General features: G+C 45.0%; 1 protein-coding gene across 1 annotated transcript in view; it reads right to left on the bottom strand.

Moving 5' to 3' along the window:
* Nucleotides 1-18,864, bottom strand: part of LOC144510661 (interleukin-21 receptor-like) — a 66,993-nt gene extending 48,129 nt beyond the window's left edge. The window contains exons 1-3 of the mRNA XM_078240348.1: nt 18,603-18,864; nt 15,211-15,289; nt 7,615-7,729 (exon numbers count right to left, since the gene is read on the bottom strand). Coding sequence (XP_078096474.1) covers nt 7,615-7,729; nt 15,211-15,277 — 182 coding nt within the window. The 5' untranslated portion in view covers nt 15,278-15,289; nt 18,603-18,864. The remainder of the gene's footprint in view (nt 1-7,614; nt 7,730-15,210; nt 15,290-18,602) is intronic.
* Nucleotides 18,865-21,009: the final 2,145 nt, after the last annotated feature.

Here is a 21,009-nt window from a genome sequence, read left to right as displayed (position 1 = left end):
ATGTATTTGCCCAGACGCCTCTTAAAACTCACTATTGTATTTGCTTCCACCACCTCCCCCGCCAGCGAGTTCCAGGCACCCACCACCCTCTGTGTAAAAAACTTGCCTTGTACATCTCCGTTAACCCTTGCCCCTCGCACCTTAAACTTATGCCCCCTAGTAATTGACTCTTCCACCCTGGGAAAAAGCTTCTGACTATCCACTCTGTCCATGCCCCTCATAATCTTGTAGACTTCTATCAGGTCTCCCCTCAACCTCTGTCGTTCCAATGAGAACAAACCAAGTTTCTCCAACCTCTCCTCATAGCTAATGCCCTCCATGCCAGGCAACATCCTGGTAAATCTTTTCTGTACCCTCACCAAAGCCTCCACATCCTTCTGGTAATGTGGCAACCAGAATTGAACACTATATTCCAAGTGCGGCCTAACTAAGGTTCGATAAAGGTGCAACATGACTTGTCAATTTTTAAACTCAATGGCCAATGAAGGCAAGCATGCCGTGTGCCTTCTTGACTACCTTCTCCACCTGCGTTGCCACTTTCAGTGACCTGTGTACCTGAACACCCAGATCCCTCTGCCTATCAATACTCTTAAGGATTCTGCCATTTACTGTATATTTCCTATCTTTATTAAACCTTCCAAAATGCATTACCTCACATTTGTCCAGATTAAACTCCATCTGCCCAAGCCTCCATCTCTCCACCCAAGCCTCCAACCGATCTATATTCTGCTGTATCTTCTGATGGTCCTCATCGCTATCCGCAAATCCACCAACCTTTGTGTCATCCACAAACTTACTAATCAAACTGGTTACATTTTCTTCCAAATCATTCATATATATTACGAACAGCAAAGGTCCCAGCATTGATCCCTGAGGGATGCCACTTGTCACAGCCCTCCATTCAGAAACGCACCCTTCCACTGCTACCCTCTGTCTCCTACGACCGATGGTAGTCATGATGTGGAGATGCCGGTGTTGGACTGGGGTAAGCACAGTAAGAAGTCTCACAACACCAGGTTAAAGTCCAACAGGTTTATTTGGTAGCAAATACCATAAGCTTTCGGAGCAATGCTCCGAAAGCTTATGGTATTTGCTACCAAATAAACCTGTTGGACTTTAACCTGGTGTTGTGAGACTTCTTACTGTCCTATGACCGAGCCAGTTCTGTATCTACCTTGCCAGCTCACCTCTGATCCCATGCGACTTCACCTTCTGCACCAGTCTGCCATGAGGGACCTTGTTAAAGGCCTTACTGAAGTCTATGTAGACAACATCCACTGCCCTACCCTCATCAATCATCTTCGTCACTTCCTCGAAAAACTCGATCAGGTTAGTGAGACATGACCTCCCCTTCACAAAACCATGTTGCCTCTTGCTAATATGTCCATTTATTTCCAAGTGGGAGTAAAACCTGCCTCGAAGAATCCTCTCCAATAATTTCCCTACCACTGACGTAAGGTTCACTGGTCTGTAATTACCTGGATTATTCTTGCTATCCTTCTTAAACGAAGGAACAACATTGGCTATTCTCCAATCCTCTGGGACCTCCCCTGTAGCCAGTGAGGATACAAAGATTTCTCTCAAGGCCACAGCAATTTCCTCCCTTGCCTCTCTCAGTATTCTGGGGTATATCCCATCAGGCCCTGGGGACTTGTCTACCTTAATGTTTCTCAAGAACCCCAATTCCTCCTCCTTTTTTATCTCAACATGACTCAAACTATCTACACACCCTTTCCCAAACTCATCATCCACCAAGTCCTTCTCTTTGGTGAATACTGACGCAAAATACTCACTTAATACCTCGCCCATTTCCTCTGGCTCCTTGCATAGATTCCCTCCCCTGTCCTTGAGTGGGCCAACCCTCTCTCTGGCTACCCTCTTGCTCTTTATATATGTATAAAAAGCCTAGGGATTTTCCTTAATCCTGCTGGCCAATGATTTTTCATGACCCTTTTTAGCCCTCCTTACTCCTTGCTTAAGTTTCTTTCTACTTTCTTTGTATTCCACACTTGCTTCGTGTGTTCCCAGCCTCCTAGCCTTGACAAATGCTTCCTTTTTCTCTTTGACTAGGCTCACCATATCTCTCGTTATCCAAGGTTCCCAAAACTTATCCTTCTTCCTTACAGGAATGTGCCGGTCCTGAATCCCTATCAACTTACATTTGAAAGACTCTCACATGCCAGATGTTGATTTGCCCTCGAACATCTGCCCCCAATCTACATTCTTCAGTTCCTGCCTAATATTGTTGTAATTAGTCTTCCCCCAGTTTAGCACCTTAACTTGAAGACTACACTTTTCCTTATCCATCAGTACCTTAAAGCTTACTGAGTTGTGGTCACTGTTCCCGAGCTGCTCCCCTACTGAAACGCGACCACCTGGCTGGGCTCATTCCCCAGTATCTGGTCCAGAATGGCCCCTTCCCTAGTTGGACTATCTACATACTGTTTCAAGAAACCCTCCTGGATGCTTCTTCCAAACGCTGCCCCATCCACGCCTCTAGCACTAAGTGAGTCCCAGTCAATATAGGGGAAGTTAAAATCTCCCACCGCAACAACCCTGTTACTCTTACACCTTGCCAATATCTGCCTACATATTTGTTCCTCTATCTCCCGCTGGCTGTTGGACGGCCTATAGTAAACCCCCAACACTGTGACTACACCCTTCCTATTCCTGAGCTCTATTCATATTGCCTCGCTGTATGAGCGCTCCGAGGTGTCCTCCTGCAGTACAGCTGTAATATTCTCCTTAATCAGTAGTGCAACTCCCCCACCCCTTTTACATCCCCCTCTATCCCACCTGAAACATCTGTATCCTGGAATGTTAAGCTGCCAATCCTGTCCTTCCCTTAACCAAGTCTCTGTAATAACAACAACATCATAGTTCCAAGTACTAATCCAAGCTCTAAATTCATCTGCCTTACCTGCTACACTTCTTGCATTGAAACAAATGCACTTCAGTCCACCAGACCCTCTTTGATTAGCAACTACACCCTGCCTGCTCTTTCTCTGAGTCTTACTGGCCCTACTCTCTGGTTCCCCTTCAGTTAATTAACTTTGCTTTGGTTCCCACCCTCCTGCCAAACTAGTTTAAATCTTCCCGTGTGACACTAGCAAACCTCCCGGCCAGAATATTTATGCCTTTCCAGTTTGGATGCAACCCGTCCTTCTTGTACAAGTCCCACCTGCCCCTGACGAGACCCCAATGGTCTAGATATCTGAAACCCTCCCTCCTACACCAGCTGATTAGCTATGTGTTGAGCTGCACTATCTTCCCATTCCTAGCCTCACTGGCATGTGGCACAGGGAGTAATCCTGAGATTACAACCCTAGAGATCCTGCTTTTTAACTTTCTACCGAACTTCCTAAACTGCTGCTGCAGGACCTCATCACTCTTCCTGCCTATATCATTAGTACCAATATGTACCACAACCTCTGGTTGTTCACCCTATTCCTTCAGAATGCTTTCTGCCCGTTCAGAGACATCTTGGCACCAGGGAGGCAACATACATCCTGGAGTCGCTTTCACATCCACAGAAGCACCTATCTGCACCCCTCAATATAGAGTCCCCTTTAACTATTGCTCTAGTGCTCTTTGTCCCTTCCTGCTTAACAACAGAGCCAGCCATGGTGCCACTGCTCTGGCTGCTGCTACTGTCATCCCCAGATAGGCCATCTCCCCCAACAGTATCCAAAACAGTATACTTGTTAAAGAGGGGGACGATCACAGGGGATTCCTGCACTGACTGCCTGCCCCTTCTAGCAGTCACCCATCTATCTGGCTGCACCTTGAGTGTGACCACGTCTCTGAAGCTCCTATCTATGACGTTTTCCACCACCTTCATGCTCCTAAGTGCATCCAACTGCTGCTCCAACCTATCCATGCGGTCTGTAAGGAGCTGCAATTGGGTGGACTTCCTGCAGATGCAGTCGTCCGAGACATTGGAAGCGTCATGGATCTCCCACATCTTACAAGTGCAGCACTTAACCCCACTGACCGTCATTTCGAGTACCATTTAAGTTATTTGAGAAAATTTATAAAACTTTTACTTTCACTTTTACCTTCTCACAGTGGCCTTTTTTTTAGTTAGAGGAGGAGGGAGGGAGGGAAATACTAATGTAGTGGTTCGGGCTTACTACTCCTTGACACCAGATCTTCCGCTTCCCACTTCTTGGTAGATGTTGCTGGGCCAACTTCTCCTAGAATGCACCAGTGAAGTCCCTCAGCTGCCTCAGCCAGAAGCTGTAACCTCTGTTTATCTCTGGAGGTGTTCTTCCGCTTCCGCTAGTGTTGACTAAGTCAATAAACTCTTTCCAACAGACAAAACAACTGTTTCTTGGTGTTAACTTCATAGAATCATAGAATCCCTACAGTGCAGAATGAGGCCTTTCGGCCCATCGAATCTGCACCGACCACAATCCCACCTGGGCTCTATTCCCATAACCCACACATTTACCCTGCTAATCCCCCTGATACTAGGGTCAATTTAGTATGGCCAATCAACCTACCTCACACATCTTTGGACTGTGGGAGGAAACCAGAGCACCCGGAGGAAACCCACGCAGACACGGGGAGAACGTGCAAACTCCGCACAGACAGTGACCCAAGCTGGGAATTGAACCTGGGTCCCTGGTGCTGTGAGGCAGCAGTGCTAACCACTGTGCCACCATTGTGGATTTGATTAACAAACCTGCTAGAAGGGGCTTTAAAATTCTTCTCTAGAATGGGACTCAGGGACTTGTGGCTCAGAGGCAGGAGCGTCACCGATTAAGCCATTTGAGCTCTTCTATACATAGTGCAATGGGATCTTTTATGTCCACCCAAGAGAGCCGGCTTTATCCAAAAGCGGGTACCTCCAATAGTGCAACACTTCCTCATTACTGCTTGAATTATGAGTTCAAGTCTCATAGGACTTAACCCTCTAACTTTCTGAGTTTGAGACAAGTATGCAACTCACTGAAACACAGCTGACACAGTGATGCCAGTAAATTCTTCTGGAATAGATTTTTAAAAAGTAAAAGTAAATTAAAATGGTACGCGATAATGACGGGAACAGTGAGACACAGAGGGGAACTTTATTTCTTTTTCAAGTTCAATAGTATTATTATCTGAGTAATAAAACAACTCCCACAAATACCCAAACATCTTGTAGTAGTATAATTAGCTCGAACTAAAACTTTTTAAAAAATGACCCGGGGAGACTGGAAATTCCCCAGAGCTACAGAACTTTAAAAAGACCACAAATCATTTTGTATTTTAAGCCCAAATAAGTCAGTGGAATATTTAGTGATGTCACTTTATTCATGCAGTGTTGCGCTGGAGCAAATATCTGTTATTTGTTTACCAGCGATTCGTTAAGCGGGTTTTATAAATCTATTTATACCAGGCGCAGAAAGAGGGCTTGAGGAGGACTGACAGTGCTACACTCTCCACACCACAATGACATTAACTCTGCACAGACTGTGCTTCAAACACAGCACGAGATCTCAGGGGAAACCACAACATCTGAGCTCAGGCATCCAAGCAGTCAGCCTGACTTTAAAGACATTCACAGCTCAGTCTGTCTATCGAGCATTCTCGCTACCTGACACTGACCATCAGCAGCCTATGTGTCCATTTGTTCTCTGTCAAGCTCTATGTCCATCAATCAACTTGTTCATTGTCCCTCACTTTCTCTCGGTGTCTGTCTCTTTCCTTCTGTCTACCTATCATTCTCTTGCTCTCTGTCGATTCATTCCTCTCTCCTTCCTGTTTTAGTCAATCCCTCTCCATATTAGTACCTGGCCCCATCTCAATTCAACTATCTAACTCCATCAACCCTCTTTCCATCTGTCTGTTTCCCTCTCCAACTGGTCCTTCTATTACTCTGTCCTTCACTCTCCATCCATCTCTCTTCCTCTCTCTGTCTCTCCAACTGTCTTTCCCGATCTAAATTGATCTCTCTCATTCTATGGCTTTAACTCATGCTTCTCAATTTCAAAGCCTCCTCTCCCAGTAACACTGCTGTCTTTACAACCAAACTTGGTGTCACCACTTCTGCTTTACTTCTCTTTTTCTTTGCAGTCTTGGTGATGTCCTCAGCTGTCCATTTGTTGTCCTGTGTGGCTGCGCCCATTCCCAGGTGATGTTCTGCACTGTGCCCTATACTGTGGTACTGGGCTATTCCACTGGTGTCCAGCACTTGTAGCGCACGACTCTTCCCCTGATTTTCTGTAATCTGGAACTGGGCCTTCCCTCGATGTCCAGCACTTTGGGGCTGAGACTTTTCCCTGGTGCCCTTTCCCATATGTCTGGGTTCTCTCTCTGTGGTGCCATGTGGGACTGGGTCCTTTCTCTGGTGTCCTGTCTTGTGGTCCCCTTTGTGATTGGCAACTGCCCCTGGTGCCCTTCACTCTAGAGCTGGGCCCTTCTCCTTTTGGCCTGCAATGTGGTAGCGGTATTTTCTCCAGTACCCACCATGTGGAATTAGATCATTCTCTGGTGTGCTGCACTTTGAGTGTCAGCCCTTTCCCTGGTATCCTACACTGTGGGACTGGGCCCTTTACCTTTTGCGCTGCCTTTGAGACTGGACTCTTTCACAGAGCCCTTCTTTGGGTACCTTGCCCTGTGGAACTGGGCCCTCCCTCTAGAACCTCACGGTACTGAGTCTTCCTTCTGCTGCATCATTCTGTGAAATTGGAGCCTTCACCTAGTACCCTGTGGGACTGGGTGCTTCACCTGGAAGGATGAGTTTGATGGATTGAAAGGTTAGATGTACCTGTGATGAACACAATTGTTTTCACACACGTTGAACTCGCTGTTAAATTTAACAAACATTTCAATCAGCAGTTTGAAATCATAGAAACCCAACAGTGCAGAAACAGGCCATTCGGCCCATCGAGTCTGCACCGACCACAATTCCACCCAGGCCCCACCCCCACATCCCTACACATTTACCTGCTAATCCCTCTAACCTACACATCTCAGGACACTAAGGGGCAATTTTAGCATGGCCAATCAACCTAACCCGCACATCTTTGGACTTGTGACTCTGGTGACTCTGGGAATCTGTTGCTATGAAAGGTTTGCTGCTGCCTAGACTTGATTGTCAGTATGTGTACAGATCGATGATGCAAGAATGTATGAATTAACAGTCAGTGATGTAAAAGCAAGCAATTTAAGTGTGATGTGTGAGTGAGTACTGCAACAGCTGGTGGTGTAAAAGCACTCTGTAACAGTAAATGACATGAACAGTGAGTGACATTAGAGTTAGTGGCATTGGTAACTGAAATAACAGCAAATGACATAAGAATACGCGATAGAAGTGTACGAAGTGTAACTGAGTGATATAACAGCAATTGATGTAAAAAAGAGTGAACAATGAAAAAACAAGTGATGTAAGATCTGGTGATGTAAAAGCAAGTGGCAAAACAGTGAGTGATGTGAGACTATGCAGCGTAATAGTGAATGAGGTCAGAGTGAATAGTGTAAGAAGAGCAAGTGGTGTAAAAGCGAAAGATGTAAGAGGGAGCAGTGCAAAGTGTGTGATTTGTTTACTATTTGGTTTCATTTTTACTCAACAATGTCATAGATCACCAAAGATGCAACTGCTCAGAGTTTGAATAATTCTATACTTACGAAACTGCAGTAAGGTGGTATGAAACTCCAGGTTCATGTGGCTCTGCAACTCTCCAGATGCATGTTATGTGCTCTAAGTAGTCGGTGACACAGGTTAAAGCATCACAACCTGTAGCTTGGAAGAAATTATTGGAAGATGTTATTATTGGGGTGGTTTAACTCCTGTTCCCCTCTGAATATACATCCTGGGATACAGCTTCCTCCCTAAAACCACACCACAGTTGTGGAAGATCCATTGCTGTTTGTGTAAGCTTGCTGTGTATAAGATGGCTGTTATATTCCCAATATGACAACATTCACGATGCTAAAAAGTAACTCATGTGAAGCGCAAGAAGCTAAGGGTTTTATACAGGTTAAACTATTTCATTAAAATTAACTTTTTCCTGTAATTGTTACAAACAACGCATGAATTAGTGATTTAAATTTTTTTGCGAGTTATGTGATTCAAATGCTGGCAGCACTAATATCCCCCATCTTGAACACTGTTCACCCGAGCAGACGGCTTGGTTTTCAACCATGACCGAGGTGAATTATGGTGATCACTCCCTTGCCTGTGCAAATGGTCAGTTACTGGGAACTCCTTCAACATCAGGATCATAGGATTTTACAGCAGAGAAGGAGGCCATTCAGCCCAACAAACCTGTACTGTACCTCTGAAATAAATGTCATAGAATCCCTAAAGGGCAGAAAGAAGCCTTTCAGCCCATCGAGTCGGCACCAACCACAATCCCATCCAGGGTCTATTCCTGTAACCCCACATCTTTACCCTGCTAATCTCCCTGACACTAGGGTCAATTTAAGATGACCAATTAACCTAACCCACACATCTTTGGACTGTGGGAAGAAACCGGAGCACCCGGAGGAATCCCACGCAGACACGGGGAGAATGTGCAAACTCCACACAGACAATGACCCGAGGCTGGATTTGAACCTGGGTCCCTGGCGCTGTGAGGCAGCAGTGCTAACCACTGTGCCACCGTGCCATCCAATCACTCTCAATCCTTTGCCCTTTAACGATTTGGCCCTTTACATTGTGATGGCTCTTTGAAAATAGATGTCCTATGTCCCATTGATTTGAATAGAATTAACACTGTTTCTTTACTTTAGCATCCCACTCCAATTTATAGAACTCAGGATCTTGTAGATGCCAGCTTTAGAAAAACAGCATTACCAAAATGTTCTTCCACCTTTAAAGATTTGTGTACCTGACCCCATCAGTCAATGAACCTTTACAGTTGTATTAACAAAGAACAAAGAACAATACAGCACAGGAACAGGCCCTTCGGCCCTCCAAGCCTGCGCCAATCATGATGCCTGCCTAAACTAAAACTGTATGCACTTATGGAGTCTGTATCCTTCCATTCCCATCCTATTCATGTGCTCGTCTAGATGCCCCTTAAATGCCACTATCATACCTGCTCCCACCACCTCCCCAGGCAGTGCGTTCCAGACATTCACCACCCACTGTGTAAAAAACTTGCCTTGCACATCTCCTCTAAACTTTTCCCCACGCACCTTAAACCTATGTCCCCTAATTCTTGACTTTTCTACCCTAGGAAAGAGCATCATGTGGCACATATTTCATCTCCCTACTTACATTTCACTACATTAACTTTTATGTGCCTTCTATATTTCCCGTCAAATACTTGTCCCTCAACCAACATGATCTGCTCCTTGATCTCATTGCCATTTGTGGGAGCTCGCTGTGTGAAAATTTGTCAATGTGATCACCTGCAAAACAACATTGACACCTCAAAAGTACTTAAAACTGGCAGTGAAGTGCTTTGCGACATCCTGAGAATGTCAATTATACTGTATAAGTGTAAATTATTTCTTTATCTGTCCAATCTTCAGTTAACCACGCTCTTTACTCTTTCATTGCCTGTAAATTTCATTGTGTACACACTCTGCCAAAGTCCAGATCGTTTGTCTATATTGAGAAGAGCAACCCTCCCAACACTGACCCTGGGTGACACAATTCTTTATATCTTGCAGTCTGAAAAACATGTATTGACGACGATTATTTGTTGTCCTCTAATTTACTTCCTATCCTTAATGCCCCATTTCTTCTATAGCATATAGCTTGCTTTTACTAAGTCTCCAAGGTGACATCTAATCAAATACATGTTTGAAACTCATGTCCACTGCATTTTCTTTATCAATACACTCAATTATATCTTCCAGAAACTCTATTAATTTTATTTTATTCTTCCACCGAATATGGGTGTCATTATCTAGGCCAACATTTAATGCCCATCCCTAATTGCCTTTGAGAAGGTAGTAGTGGAGCTGCCTTCTTGAACTGCTACAGTTCATGTGGTGTAGGTACATCTGCAGTGCTGTTAGGGAAGGAATGCCAGGATTTTGACCCAGTGACAATGAAGGCCCAGATCAATGTTGGGTGCTGCATTCAGTTTCATTCCTTATTGACTTTCTGTAGTAGTTTTGATACAACTGAGCAACTTGTTGGGTCATTTCGGAGGGCATTCAAGAATCAGTAAGAAGTTTAACAACACCAGGTTAAAGTCCAACAGGTTTATTTGGTAGCAAAAGCCACACAAGCTTTGGTGGCTTTTGCTACCAAATAAACCTGTTGGACTTTAACCTGGTGTTGTTAAACTTCTTACTGTGTTTACCCCAGCCCAACGCCGGCATCGCCACATCATTCAAGAATCAACCAGACTGCTGTGGGTCTGGAGTCACATGTAGGCCAGACCAAGTAAGGATGGCAGAGTTGCTTCCCTCAAGGGGATGAGTGAACCAGGTGGGGTTTTACAACAATCAACAATAGTTTCATAATATATTTACCTTTCACCAGATGCCATGGTGGAATTTGATCCCCAAAGCATTAGCCTGTGCATCACAACTAGCCTTTTATAAATCAATTTTAGCTCTCCTTAATCCATGTCTGAGTTCCAGCACATATGGCACTTCAGAGTTCCAATCTTATGCTTATGTGGGACTCTCAGTAGCAACAAAGTCACCCTGAAGAAATCATAACTGGCTCTCTTCCACTTGTTCACTGAGTGGTAGCTGGGTCCATTAGCAAGGTGGCCCAGAATGGATCATTCCACTTGAGACTCTGTCCTAAGCTCTCACATTTCTTGCACCTGTTACTGTATCAGTGATTTCAGGAGCGGAGAAGAGAAGAGGGTAAGTCAATTGTAGTGATACAATTTGAAGCTGGTTGAGGATTTTAGTCACCTGGCTGGCCAGTCTCAGCAGGATTCCACTGACTCTCAATATTCAAAGCATTGTTGTCAGTTCAGGATTGAAGTACGAGTGGAATTTTGCCACAAAGTAACTGCGCAGGCTAGGACCCCGGTCACCATACATCAGCAATTGTTGGTTTCTGGAGCCGGCCTCACCTCAACACCCCACAATTGACTAAATATTAGATCAGATCCAATATTGCAGCTCAGATCCCAATTGGCTCATGCTTCTGCCAGTCCTTGCCTGCTCATGCCCCACCCCACCCATTCATGCCCCAACCCAGCTCACACTCCTGGTCCACTCTCACTCACGACTGACATAGGATCAGAAAGGAAACCTTGCCCCACTGGCCAGTCCCCCCATGTGAATCTACACTGTGAGTGTTGGGATGCCCCATTAAACACCCAAACATGACACATGATATCCGTCTTGTTCATGGCTAATGATTGTACATTCATTCTCTTTACCCATACTGTTCAATGAGCAGGGGCAGAGCCCCTAGTGGATTTTTTCCTCGGCAGCACTGTGGGCACAGTGGCTAACACTGCTGCCTCATAGCGCCAGGGACCTGGGTTCAATTCTAGCCTTGGGTGACCGTCTCTGTGGAGTTTTCACGTTCTCCCCGTGTCTGCGTGGGTTTCCTCCAGATTCTCCGGTTTCCTCCCACACTCCAAAGATGTGCAGGTTAGGTTGATTGGCCATGCTAAATTGCCCCTTAGTGTCATGGTAAATTAGCAGTGTTAATACGTGGGGTTATGGGGATAGGGCCTGGGTGGGATTGTTGTCGGTGCAGGGTCGATGGGCTGAATGGCCTCCTCCTGCCCTGTAGGGATTCTATGGTTCTAACCCAGAGTGCTGTGGCCAGTGATCCTGTCCCTATCACAGGCCAGCTAAAATCAGATAGTTCAGAATCGAACCCAGGCCCATCCCAGGGTGCAGAGTGAAACTGCAGACTGACTCAGTGAAATAGATTTTAAATGTTGTAGTTTGTAAGAGTTGGAAAGGCTGAGTGAGGGGAGGAATTTCACAATTCTGAGGCCTTGGTCATGAATTAAGTAATAATTTCAAATGTCATTGCTGTTCAGGAGAGCTAGAAATGCAAGAGAAATGCTTACCTAAACAGATCCACCACAATACAACCCCACCTGAAGTGTGCAATTATTTTACAATTCCAGAAAAAACTAGCTCTGTTATGGGAGATATCAGTGACATGGCCTCAGTTGGCAGAATCCTCCTGGGTTAATGCTCATAATTGTTCAAAGAGAACTTTTCTCATATTTCACTGTTTTCTAACTTCAAATATCATCACGATTGGCTTAAAGTAGTAAAGAAACTGAACTCAAGAGTGTCTGAGAGATAGTTCTATACCATATCCTCATAAAGCTAGATTACGGATACTGGACCAAAAATCTCCTGATCATGAGTTTAAATCCTACCATGACAAATAGTGAGATTGAATTCAAATAATCTAATTACTTATCAGTTGGCACCAAAAAAATGCATTTGTGAATTATTGGATTAGTGTAAAACCCTAATTTGTTCACCAATGTTCTTCAGGTAAGGGAACCAACAGACTGTCCTTATTCAGTCTGAGCCTAAATATGACTCCAGTCACACAGTGTCTGGATGACTGTTAATGTCTTGATGGAAACTAGGGATAAGCAACACATGAGGCTTTGCCAGTGTCACCCCCAACCCTCAAAACAAATATAAAAATTCAAACAAGGGAAGGTCAACAAACCTTTTCCTTTCTAACAGATCAACTTCACCTTCCCACTTTCTCCCCAAATTCCTCAACCACACCAAACACCTTCTCCTTATATTCCTCAATCCCACATAACTCCCTTCTCCCCATTGCCTCGATGACATCTCTCCACTGTCATCCATCTCCCTCACTCCCACCTACTCACTTTCTTCCCATCTCTCTCAATTCCACTTCCCTCCTTTCTCCCCATTTATCTCAACTACACATACCCACCATCTCCCATATCCCTCAACTTCACCTACCTGCCTTCTCCCATATACTTCAATCCCACCTACATACTTTCTTCCATAGCCCTCAACTATACTTACCTAGCTTCTCCCTTAATCCTCGCTATCCAGCGTCTCCTCATATCCTCAATCTCTTCTCAACTCTCTTTCTCCCTCTCTCTAGAAAGGTATTCAGTAATCTTTTGACCTAACTTACATTTTCTTTCCCTTATAACATATTCTGCATTCTTTCCTTTGCATGAAAATGTTCCCAGACTTCCTTCCTAATTTGACTGCCCTATTTTTACTTATTTCACAAGATTTGACCCTTCACCACAGCAAATTAGTGATTTGATGTTCCTATAGTGACTCAGGCAGGATTTTCTGGGCCCATCATGGTGAGACCTGCCTGCAGGAGATTCAGCAGCCCAGCCAAAAGTCCATTGAGTTTCAACGGGACCAAATGATCCCGGTGACAGGTGGGCCGAAAAATTCTGCCCAGAGAGATTAGAACACAATCAAAAGCATTGTTTATATCTAAAATAACAGATACCCAGGAGAACGTCAAAGGCTGGATCTAATTGAGGAGTTTGAGTAGTTTATATGTAACATAATGGCTATCAAGAACATAAGCAGGAATAGACCATAAGGCCTGTTGAGCCTGTTCCATCATTCATTATGATTATGGATGATCTTGGGCTTCAATTCCATTTTCCCATCTGCTCCCCCTAACCATTTATTCCCTGAGAGACCAAAAATCTGTCTATCACAGCCTTAAATGTATTCAACGATGGAGCATCCACAACCCCTTCTGGAATAGAGAATTGCAAAGATTCACAACCTTTTGCGTGAAGTAATTTCTCCTGATCTCAGTCCTAAATGATTGGCCCCTTATACTGAGCTTATGGTCCCATGTTTTAAACAACCCTACCAGCAGAAACAATTTCTCAGCATCCACCCTATCAAGCTCCTTCAGAATTTTATAAGTTTCAATGAGATTTCCTCTCATTCTTCTAAACTCCAGAAAACGTAAGTCCAATTTACTCAGCCTCTCATCAGAGGAGAATTCCCTCATCCCAGAGACCAAACTAGTGAACCTTCACTGTACTGCCTCCATTGCAAGTATATCCTTTCTCAATTGTGGGGACCAAAACTGCACACAGTATTCTAGATGTGGTCTCACTAAAATCCTATACAACTGTAGCAAGACTCCTTTATTCTTGTACTCCAACCCCCTTGTAATAAAGACCAACCTTCCTAATTTTGCATTTCTAATTATTTACTGTACCTGCGTTCATTGTACAAGCATACCCAAGTCTTTTTGAACATCAACATTTACAAGTTACACACTTTTAAAAAAATATTCTGCTTTTCTATTCTTCCAACTAAAGTGAATAACTTCACACTTCCCCACATTATACTCCATCTTGCTGCCCACACTTAACCTGTCTATATCTCTTTGTAGCCTCCCCACAGTTTACCTTCCCACCTAGTTCAGTATCATCAGGAAACTGTAATGGAATGAGTTGCTGCTGGGAATATAATCAAGGAGTTCAGGGGTTTGTATCTCTAGTAACAGACACCCAGGAGTGAGTTACAGGATGGATTATAATCAAATTATTTGGGTATAGGTTGTGGATTTATAGAGAGAATAGTATCCAAGAATGAGTTACAGGATGGAATCCAATGGAGGGGCTTAGGCGGTTTAGATATAGAATAGCAGGTTCCCAGGAATGAAGTACAAACTGAAATATAATTGGGGGTTTGTGGGGTCTTTATATATAGAATAACAGATATTCAGGAGTGTGCTGCAGCACGCTCCAGTGCTGCAACTGAAGCACAAACATTGCTGCATTTTTAATTTTGCGATGAATATAATTTGGGTGATAGAATGAACACATTGTAAAATGATCTGCCCAGTGAGAACAGAGGGTAGGATTACCAAAACTTGTGATGATTTGGTTGTCAATTATATAAATTAAGATTATTTGTATAGAGGTGGAGGGGAACTTACTGGATAATTACTTATATAAGCACATATAAAGGGGCACGTAGTGAGACTGGTAGTGGGTTATAGAGTTAGGAGATACACATGTGTAATGTCTCACTTTCTGAATAAATCTAAAACTGAGCAGAGATTGACTTCTGATTTCCTCCTTCACCAACTGGTTATCACAAGTTTAACATTGGTTACTGTTACCCCATTCCTGCTCTACACATGTCGTTTGCAGGCGCCTTGAGAGGGTAAGTCAGACCACCACCAACCCCCTGGTTTGTATTTTGTTAATTCGGAAGACCCCCATCACACAAGGACCATTAACACTCCTTGTAACCCTGCACAAATCTCCTCCGCACAGGTGACATGGTGGCACAATTGAAATTCAGCACAAAGTGCCATTAGTTTGAACTTACTGCATTGTGCCTGTCTACACAGGAGAAGGAGCACTGTGGTCAGCAGGGTCCTCCAGAGACAGCTCATTGTGGAAACTTTCTGTGGAGGAAAAGCACCATGTTTAATATCACATTATCAGGCAATGACTTATCCTGTCATAAAATTATTTACAAAACACATGTCTGAACAGCAGCAAAGAGGAGGCAAAATTTGGAAACAAGCAGAGAGCACAGAGTTTGCAAGCATAAAGGCAGTGAAAGGAGATTATTCTGCAGGCAAGTTGCATAAAATGGGAAAAGGTGTGGCTCATGCTAGCAGAGGATATGGGCCTGCATATATGCAAAGGCTGAGAAAGTCTGTGTATAGTCACACACTGTTACAGGGCTGTGGATTATAACATGATGTTACCGGGCTGTGTATATTCACACACTATCACAGTGTTGTGCATATACACATAGTGATAAAGGATTGTGTATATACACACACTGTTACAGGGCAGTGTATATTCAGACACTGTCATGGAGCTGTGTATATTCACACACTGTTACAAGGCTATCCCTATTCACACATTTTTACAGGGCTGTGTATATTCACACACTGTCACTGTGCTGTGTATATTCACACACTGTTACAGGGCTGTGTCTTTCACACACTGTCACAGGGCTGTGTATATTTGCACACAGTCACAAGGCTGTGTATATACACATTGTAATAAAGGACTGTATATATTCACACACTTTTATAGGGCTGTGTACATTCACACACTGATAAAGGGCTGTGTACATTCACATACCGTTACAGGACTATGTATATTCACATTTTATTACAGGGCTGTGTATTTTAACATGCTGTTACAGGGCTGTGTATATTCACACACTATTACAGGGCTGCGTATATTCACACATTGTTACAGGGTGAACATATTCACACATTGTTACAGGGTTGTGCACTTTCACAAAATATTACAGGACTGTGACTGGGAATGTGGGACAGGTTATGTGTCTATTATGATGAAGTTGATATCTGGGAGTTGACAGGCTGTCAGTGTGTGATCTTATCTAAGAATGGGACACTTTATATGCGTGTGAAGGAGTTAATAGTGGAGAGAATTTTTTTTTTATAGAAACCCTACAGTGCAGAAGGAGGCCATTCGGCCCATCGAGTCTGCACCGACCACAATCCCACCCAGGCCCTACCCCCACATATTTACCCACTAATCCCTCTAATCTACGCATCAGGACTCTAAGAGGCAATTTTTAACCTGGCCAATCAACCTAACCCGCACATCTTTGGACTGTGGGAGGAAATCGGAGCACCCGGAGGAAACCCACGCAGACACGAGGAGAATGTGCAAACTCCACACAGACAGTGACCCGAGCCAGGAATCGAACCCGGGACCCTGGAGCTGTGAAGCAGCAGTGCTAACCACTGTGCTACCGTGCCGCAACCTGAGAAGGACAGGTTGTGTGTCTATGATGAGGCAACTAGTAACTCAGTGTGTGTGTGATGAAGGAGTTGGTATCTGAGAGTGGGACAGGTTGTGTCTGTGATGAAGGAATTGGTATCTGACAGTGGGACAGGTTGCACGTGTGAGATGTGGGAGTTGGTATTTGAGAGTGGGACAGGTTGTGTCTGTGATGAAGGAATTGGTATCTGAGAGTGGGACAGGTTGTGTCTGTGATGAAGGAATTGGTATCTGACAGTGGGACAGGTTGCACGTGTGAGATGTGGGAGTTGGTATTTGAGAGTGGGACAGGTTGCATGTGTGATGAAGGAGTTGGTATCTGAGAGTGGGACGGATTGTTGCGTGTGTGATGAAGGAGTTGGTATCTGAGAGTGGGATAGGTCGTGTGGATGATGAGCCTTGTTGCTGTCGGTGTTTTGGTCCATTGAAAGTGTCTGCTACATTTGATAAGATTGTATATTGCTAACATTAATTCTTCTTATAAAATATCTCAACACAAAGCACAATATATCACAGAGTTAAGCAATGTTTACCGCTTAGTTGTGTGTGCATGTCAGACACATTTGCTTTCACTGTTAATTTATTTTGATATAACCCTGGAATTCGAAAGCTTGGATGAGAGTAGCAGTGGGATAGAGGACACTGAAAATTGCTAAATTAGCTGCATGGATTACTCAGATTTGATACTGGAGCCAGTCCTGGTTTTAATGGGGACTCCCCCTCCCCTCAGGTGGTCTTGTGGCTCAGTGGGTAGTTGTCCTGTTTGAGGCAGAAGCTTCTGGTTCAAAGTTACGCTCCAGCATTCATGATGTTGTTCCTAACAGGTTGATACTCAGCCTGCTAATCCTTCCCCATTATTCCCTAAAGGAGAAATATGTGTGAATGACGATATCGAATGAACAACCCGTCCACATAGAATACCGTAGCTTTTCCAGAAGGAATCGGTTTCTCCAACATTTAAACAATAATACTGGCTTCGACGGAATATTTCGCTCAGCTGTTGGGAAGACAATAAAATGGGAGGAAACTGTCGTTGCGATCTGTAATTCTAACACATAGGTAGCCTGCTCTTTAATGCAGGCCCCTCTGGGCAGGACATGGAATCTGGCCCAGTATTCCAACATCAACCCCCACCCCCACCACCTCGCCCCCCCCCCCACCCCAAATAAAACACCAAGTCACTCCGCTGCATAAAATGCATTTCTAACAACACCAGGTTAAAGTCCAACAGGTTTATTTGGTAGCAAAAAATAAACCTGTTGGACTTTAACCTCGTGTTGTTAGAGTTCTTACTGTGTTTACCCCAGTCCAACGCCGGCATCCCCACATCATAAAATGCATTTCCCAAGAGGCGGACATCGTCTAACCCAAAATAAACCAATCAAATAAACCTCCCTCCTGACCTCCAGTCAGATCCCAACTCTTACCCAGTTTCCTTTGGATTCTGGTTAGAATCCAGGCTGGAAATGTGGAATTCTTCCACAGACACGGCTCAGTCCCGCAGGGAATCAGTGATAAATATTTGTTTAATGTTCTCCCTTTCTCAGCTGGTCCTGCTTTCACTCTTACAGCCAACCTCCCCAAATTCAACCTTTAGCATCAAATAGCCTCCACTCGCTGATCTGCCCCCCCCCCCCCCCAACCTTGCTGATGTCTCAGCCTTTTCCTTCATTTCACTTTCCCAATGCGGCCATTTGCTGGGTCTCGGAGATTGGGAAGTTTCTCATTGTCGATTAAAAGGTTACAGGAGCAGTTAGTGATACATGTCTATAAAGCAGACCGCGGCTTAGGCGATGGGTCTGAAAATCAGAGGGATTACTGAAAAGCCACAGCAAGAAACTATGGTCAACAGGATTGGTGGTTACGGTGAGAAGGGCGACTGGACGTGAAGCCACAGTCACACACATCTCCTCGCCAGCACCCCCTCCCCTTCCAGCACACACTTACCAACTGCAGAGTCTTTGTTTAACGCCCCGACGGGGCCAGGAAACTCACTCCACCAGTCCGCTCTTTACTAGAAGATCGCAATCCCAAAGGCATCCGTGTGACTGGGAGGCGAGAGCGGCCGTGTGTTGCTGTTGGCTCTTGGCCATGCTCCCCCAGGCGGAGTGCGAGAGGAGCGGAGGGGAGGGGAGGGGACAAGCTGGCCAGGTACCCGAATTAGAAGCGGAGTGCTGAGAGCCCTCCTTCAGATGACACACTCTGCACTACAGTAAATACATGGAACATTCAAATAAATCTTACACAGCATTGACGTCACCTGTTATAGATTGAGAAAAGGTCAGGATGTGGTTTAAGGTTAAAAAATGAGCGGCTGGCTCATAGAATCATCACCAATCTCCGTGTCACAGGGCAGCACTGCTGGGGTGGCTTTGGACACTGTGCACCTTCCAAAGGAAGCAACATTTATCTAAACATTCTTGAATTAAATTGTCCTTCGTGGTTTTTTAGTTTCACTGGAACAATTCCTCTTTAACACTATCCACTAAGAAAGATGTACCCGGGAATCCAAGCTCTGATACAATTTGTACTTTATTAACTCTTCCTGAAATACCTCCAAAAGAGCCCCGTCCAGGTCAAAACATCGAAATGAGGACCGGTACGGTAGCCAGTCTGAGCACAGCACATTCCCACAAACAACAGCCATGTGAGGGGCCAGTTAATTTCTTTTTTATATAGGGCTTTGATTGAGGGATGAATGTTGTCCTGGACACTGTAGCGGGGACATAAGTGAGGAACCTCCGCCAACCGTCGGCGACACAGACTTCGAGAATTACCGCCAGAAAGCCGCCTGCTTTATCGAACATATTGTGATCAGGGGAAATTGCTACCTGCTCAATGGGAGAACATTTAGATTGTGCTGTGAAGGTGTACAGCGCTCTTTATTTCTCTGCAGTTAGTGGTGTGATGGGTTGAGTTAAAGCAAAACAGCTGCAGCTGGGGTGAAAACAAGAAGCAACAAAATAGCATCGCGCTTAGCTCCTGCAAATTCAGTGTCATTTACAGTAAAAAAACACAAATGAAAGTGCAGAAAATCGATTCACAATCTGCACCCTTCAATGCTGCTCGCTGAACTGGGACCTGGTGACATTCACATCTCATTAAAGGCAACGTGCAAAACGGGAGCTCTTCATCCCACACCCATGGGCGGATGCACCGTGCAAAATGATACACACACGTACGCATAACCCATGCTCACTCTGATGCACACACCCCCACACTCACCCACCCACACTCACGCGCACACACCCACGCACACTCACACTGATGCACACCCACCCACATCCACCCACACTCACACACACCCAGCTACTCACACACACCCAGCCACACCCACACACACCCTTCCACCTACCCACCCACACCCACTGATGCGCACCCACACTCAAATATACATACTCCCACTGACACACACACCCATCCACACTGATTCACACACACTCCACACTCACACAAACCCATTGACACACATCCACACACACCAACACACACTCAAACCCACACATACACATCGACACTCACGCACACACACCAACATTCACACACTCACACCCACACTCATACCCACGCTTACACTCACACACACAAACTCACGCTCTCACACACACATTCATGCTCTCTCACACACACACTCTCTCTCACACACACACACTCTCTCTCACACACATACACTCATGCTCTCTCTCACACGCACACTCTCCCTCACACTCTCACACACTCATGCTCACTCACACACACTCTCTCATACAAACACTCTCACACACACTCTCATGCTCTCTCACACACACTCACTCTCTTACACGCACACACTCACGCTCTCTCTCTCACACACACACTCATGCTTTCTCTCTCACACACTCTCTCACACATACGCACACTCTCATACACACACCACTCTCACACACACTCTCTCACACACTCTCTCACACACATTCTCTCACACACATTCACTCTCTCACATGCACACTCATGCTCTCTCTCACACACACACTCACGCTTTCTCTCACACTCTCACACGCACTCTCACATGCACTCATGCTCTCTCTCACACGCACTCATGCTCTCTCTCACATGCACTCACACTCTCTCACACACACTCACGCTCTCACACGCACTCACGCTCTCTCACATGCACTCACGCTCTCTCTCACATGCATTCACGCTCTTTCACACGCACTCACGCTCTCTCACACGCATTCACGCTCTCTCTCACACGCAGTCACGCTCTCTCACACGCACTCACGCTCTCTCACACGCACTCACGCTCTCTCTCACATGCACTCATGCTCTCTCTCACATGCATTCACGCTCTCTCTCACACGCAGTCACGCTCTCTCACATGCACTCACACTCT

The sequence above is a fragment of the Mustelus asterias genome, chromosome 23 (genome assembly GCF_964213995.1).
Source record: "Mustelus asterias chromosome 23, sMusAst1.hap1.1, whole genome shotgun sequence".
NCBI classification, from domain to species: Eukaryota; Metazoa; Chordata; class Chondrichthyes; order Carcharhiniformes; family Triakidae; genus Mustelus; species Mustelus asterias.
The sequence above is the reverse complement of the archived record's forward strand: the minus strand, read 5'-3'. Positions and strand labels throughout refer to the sequence as shown.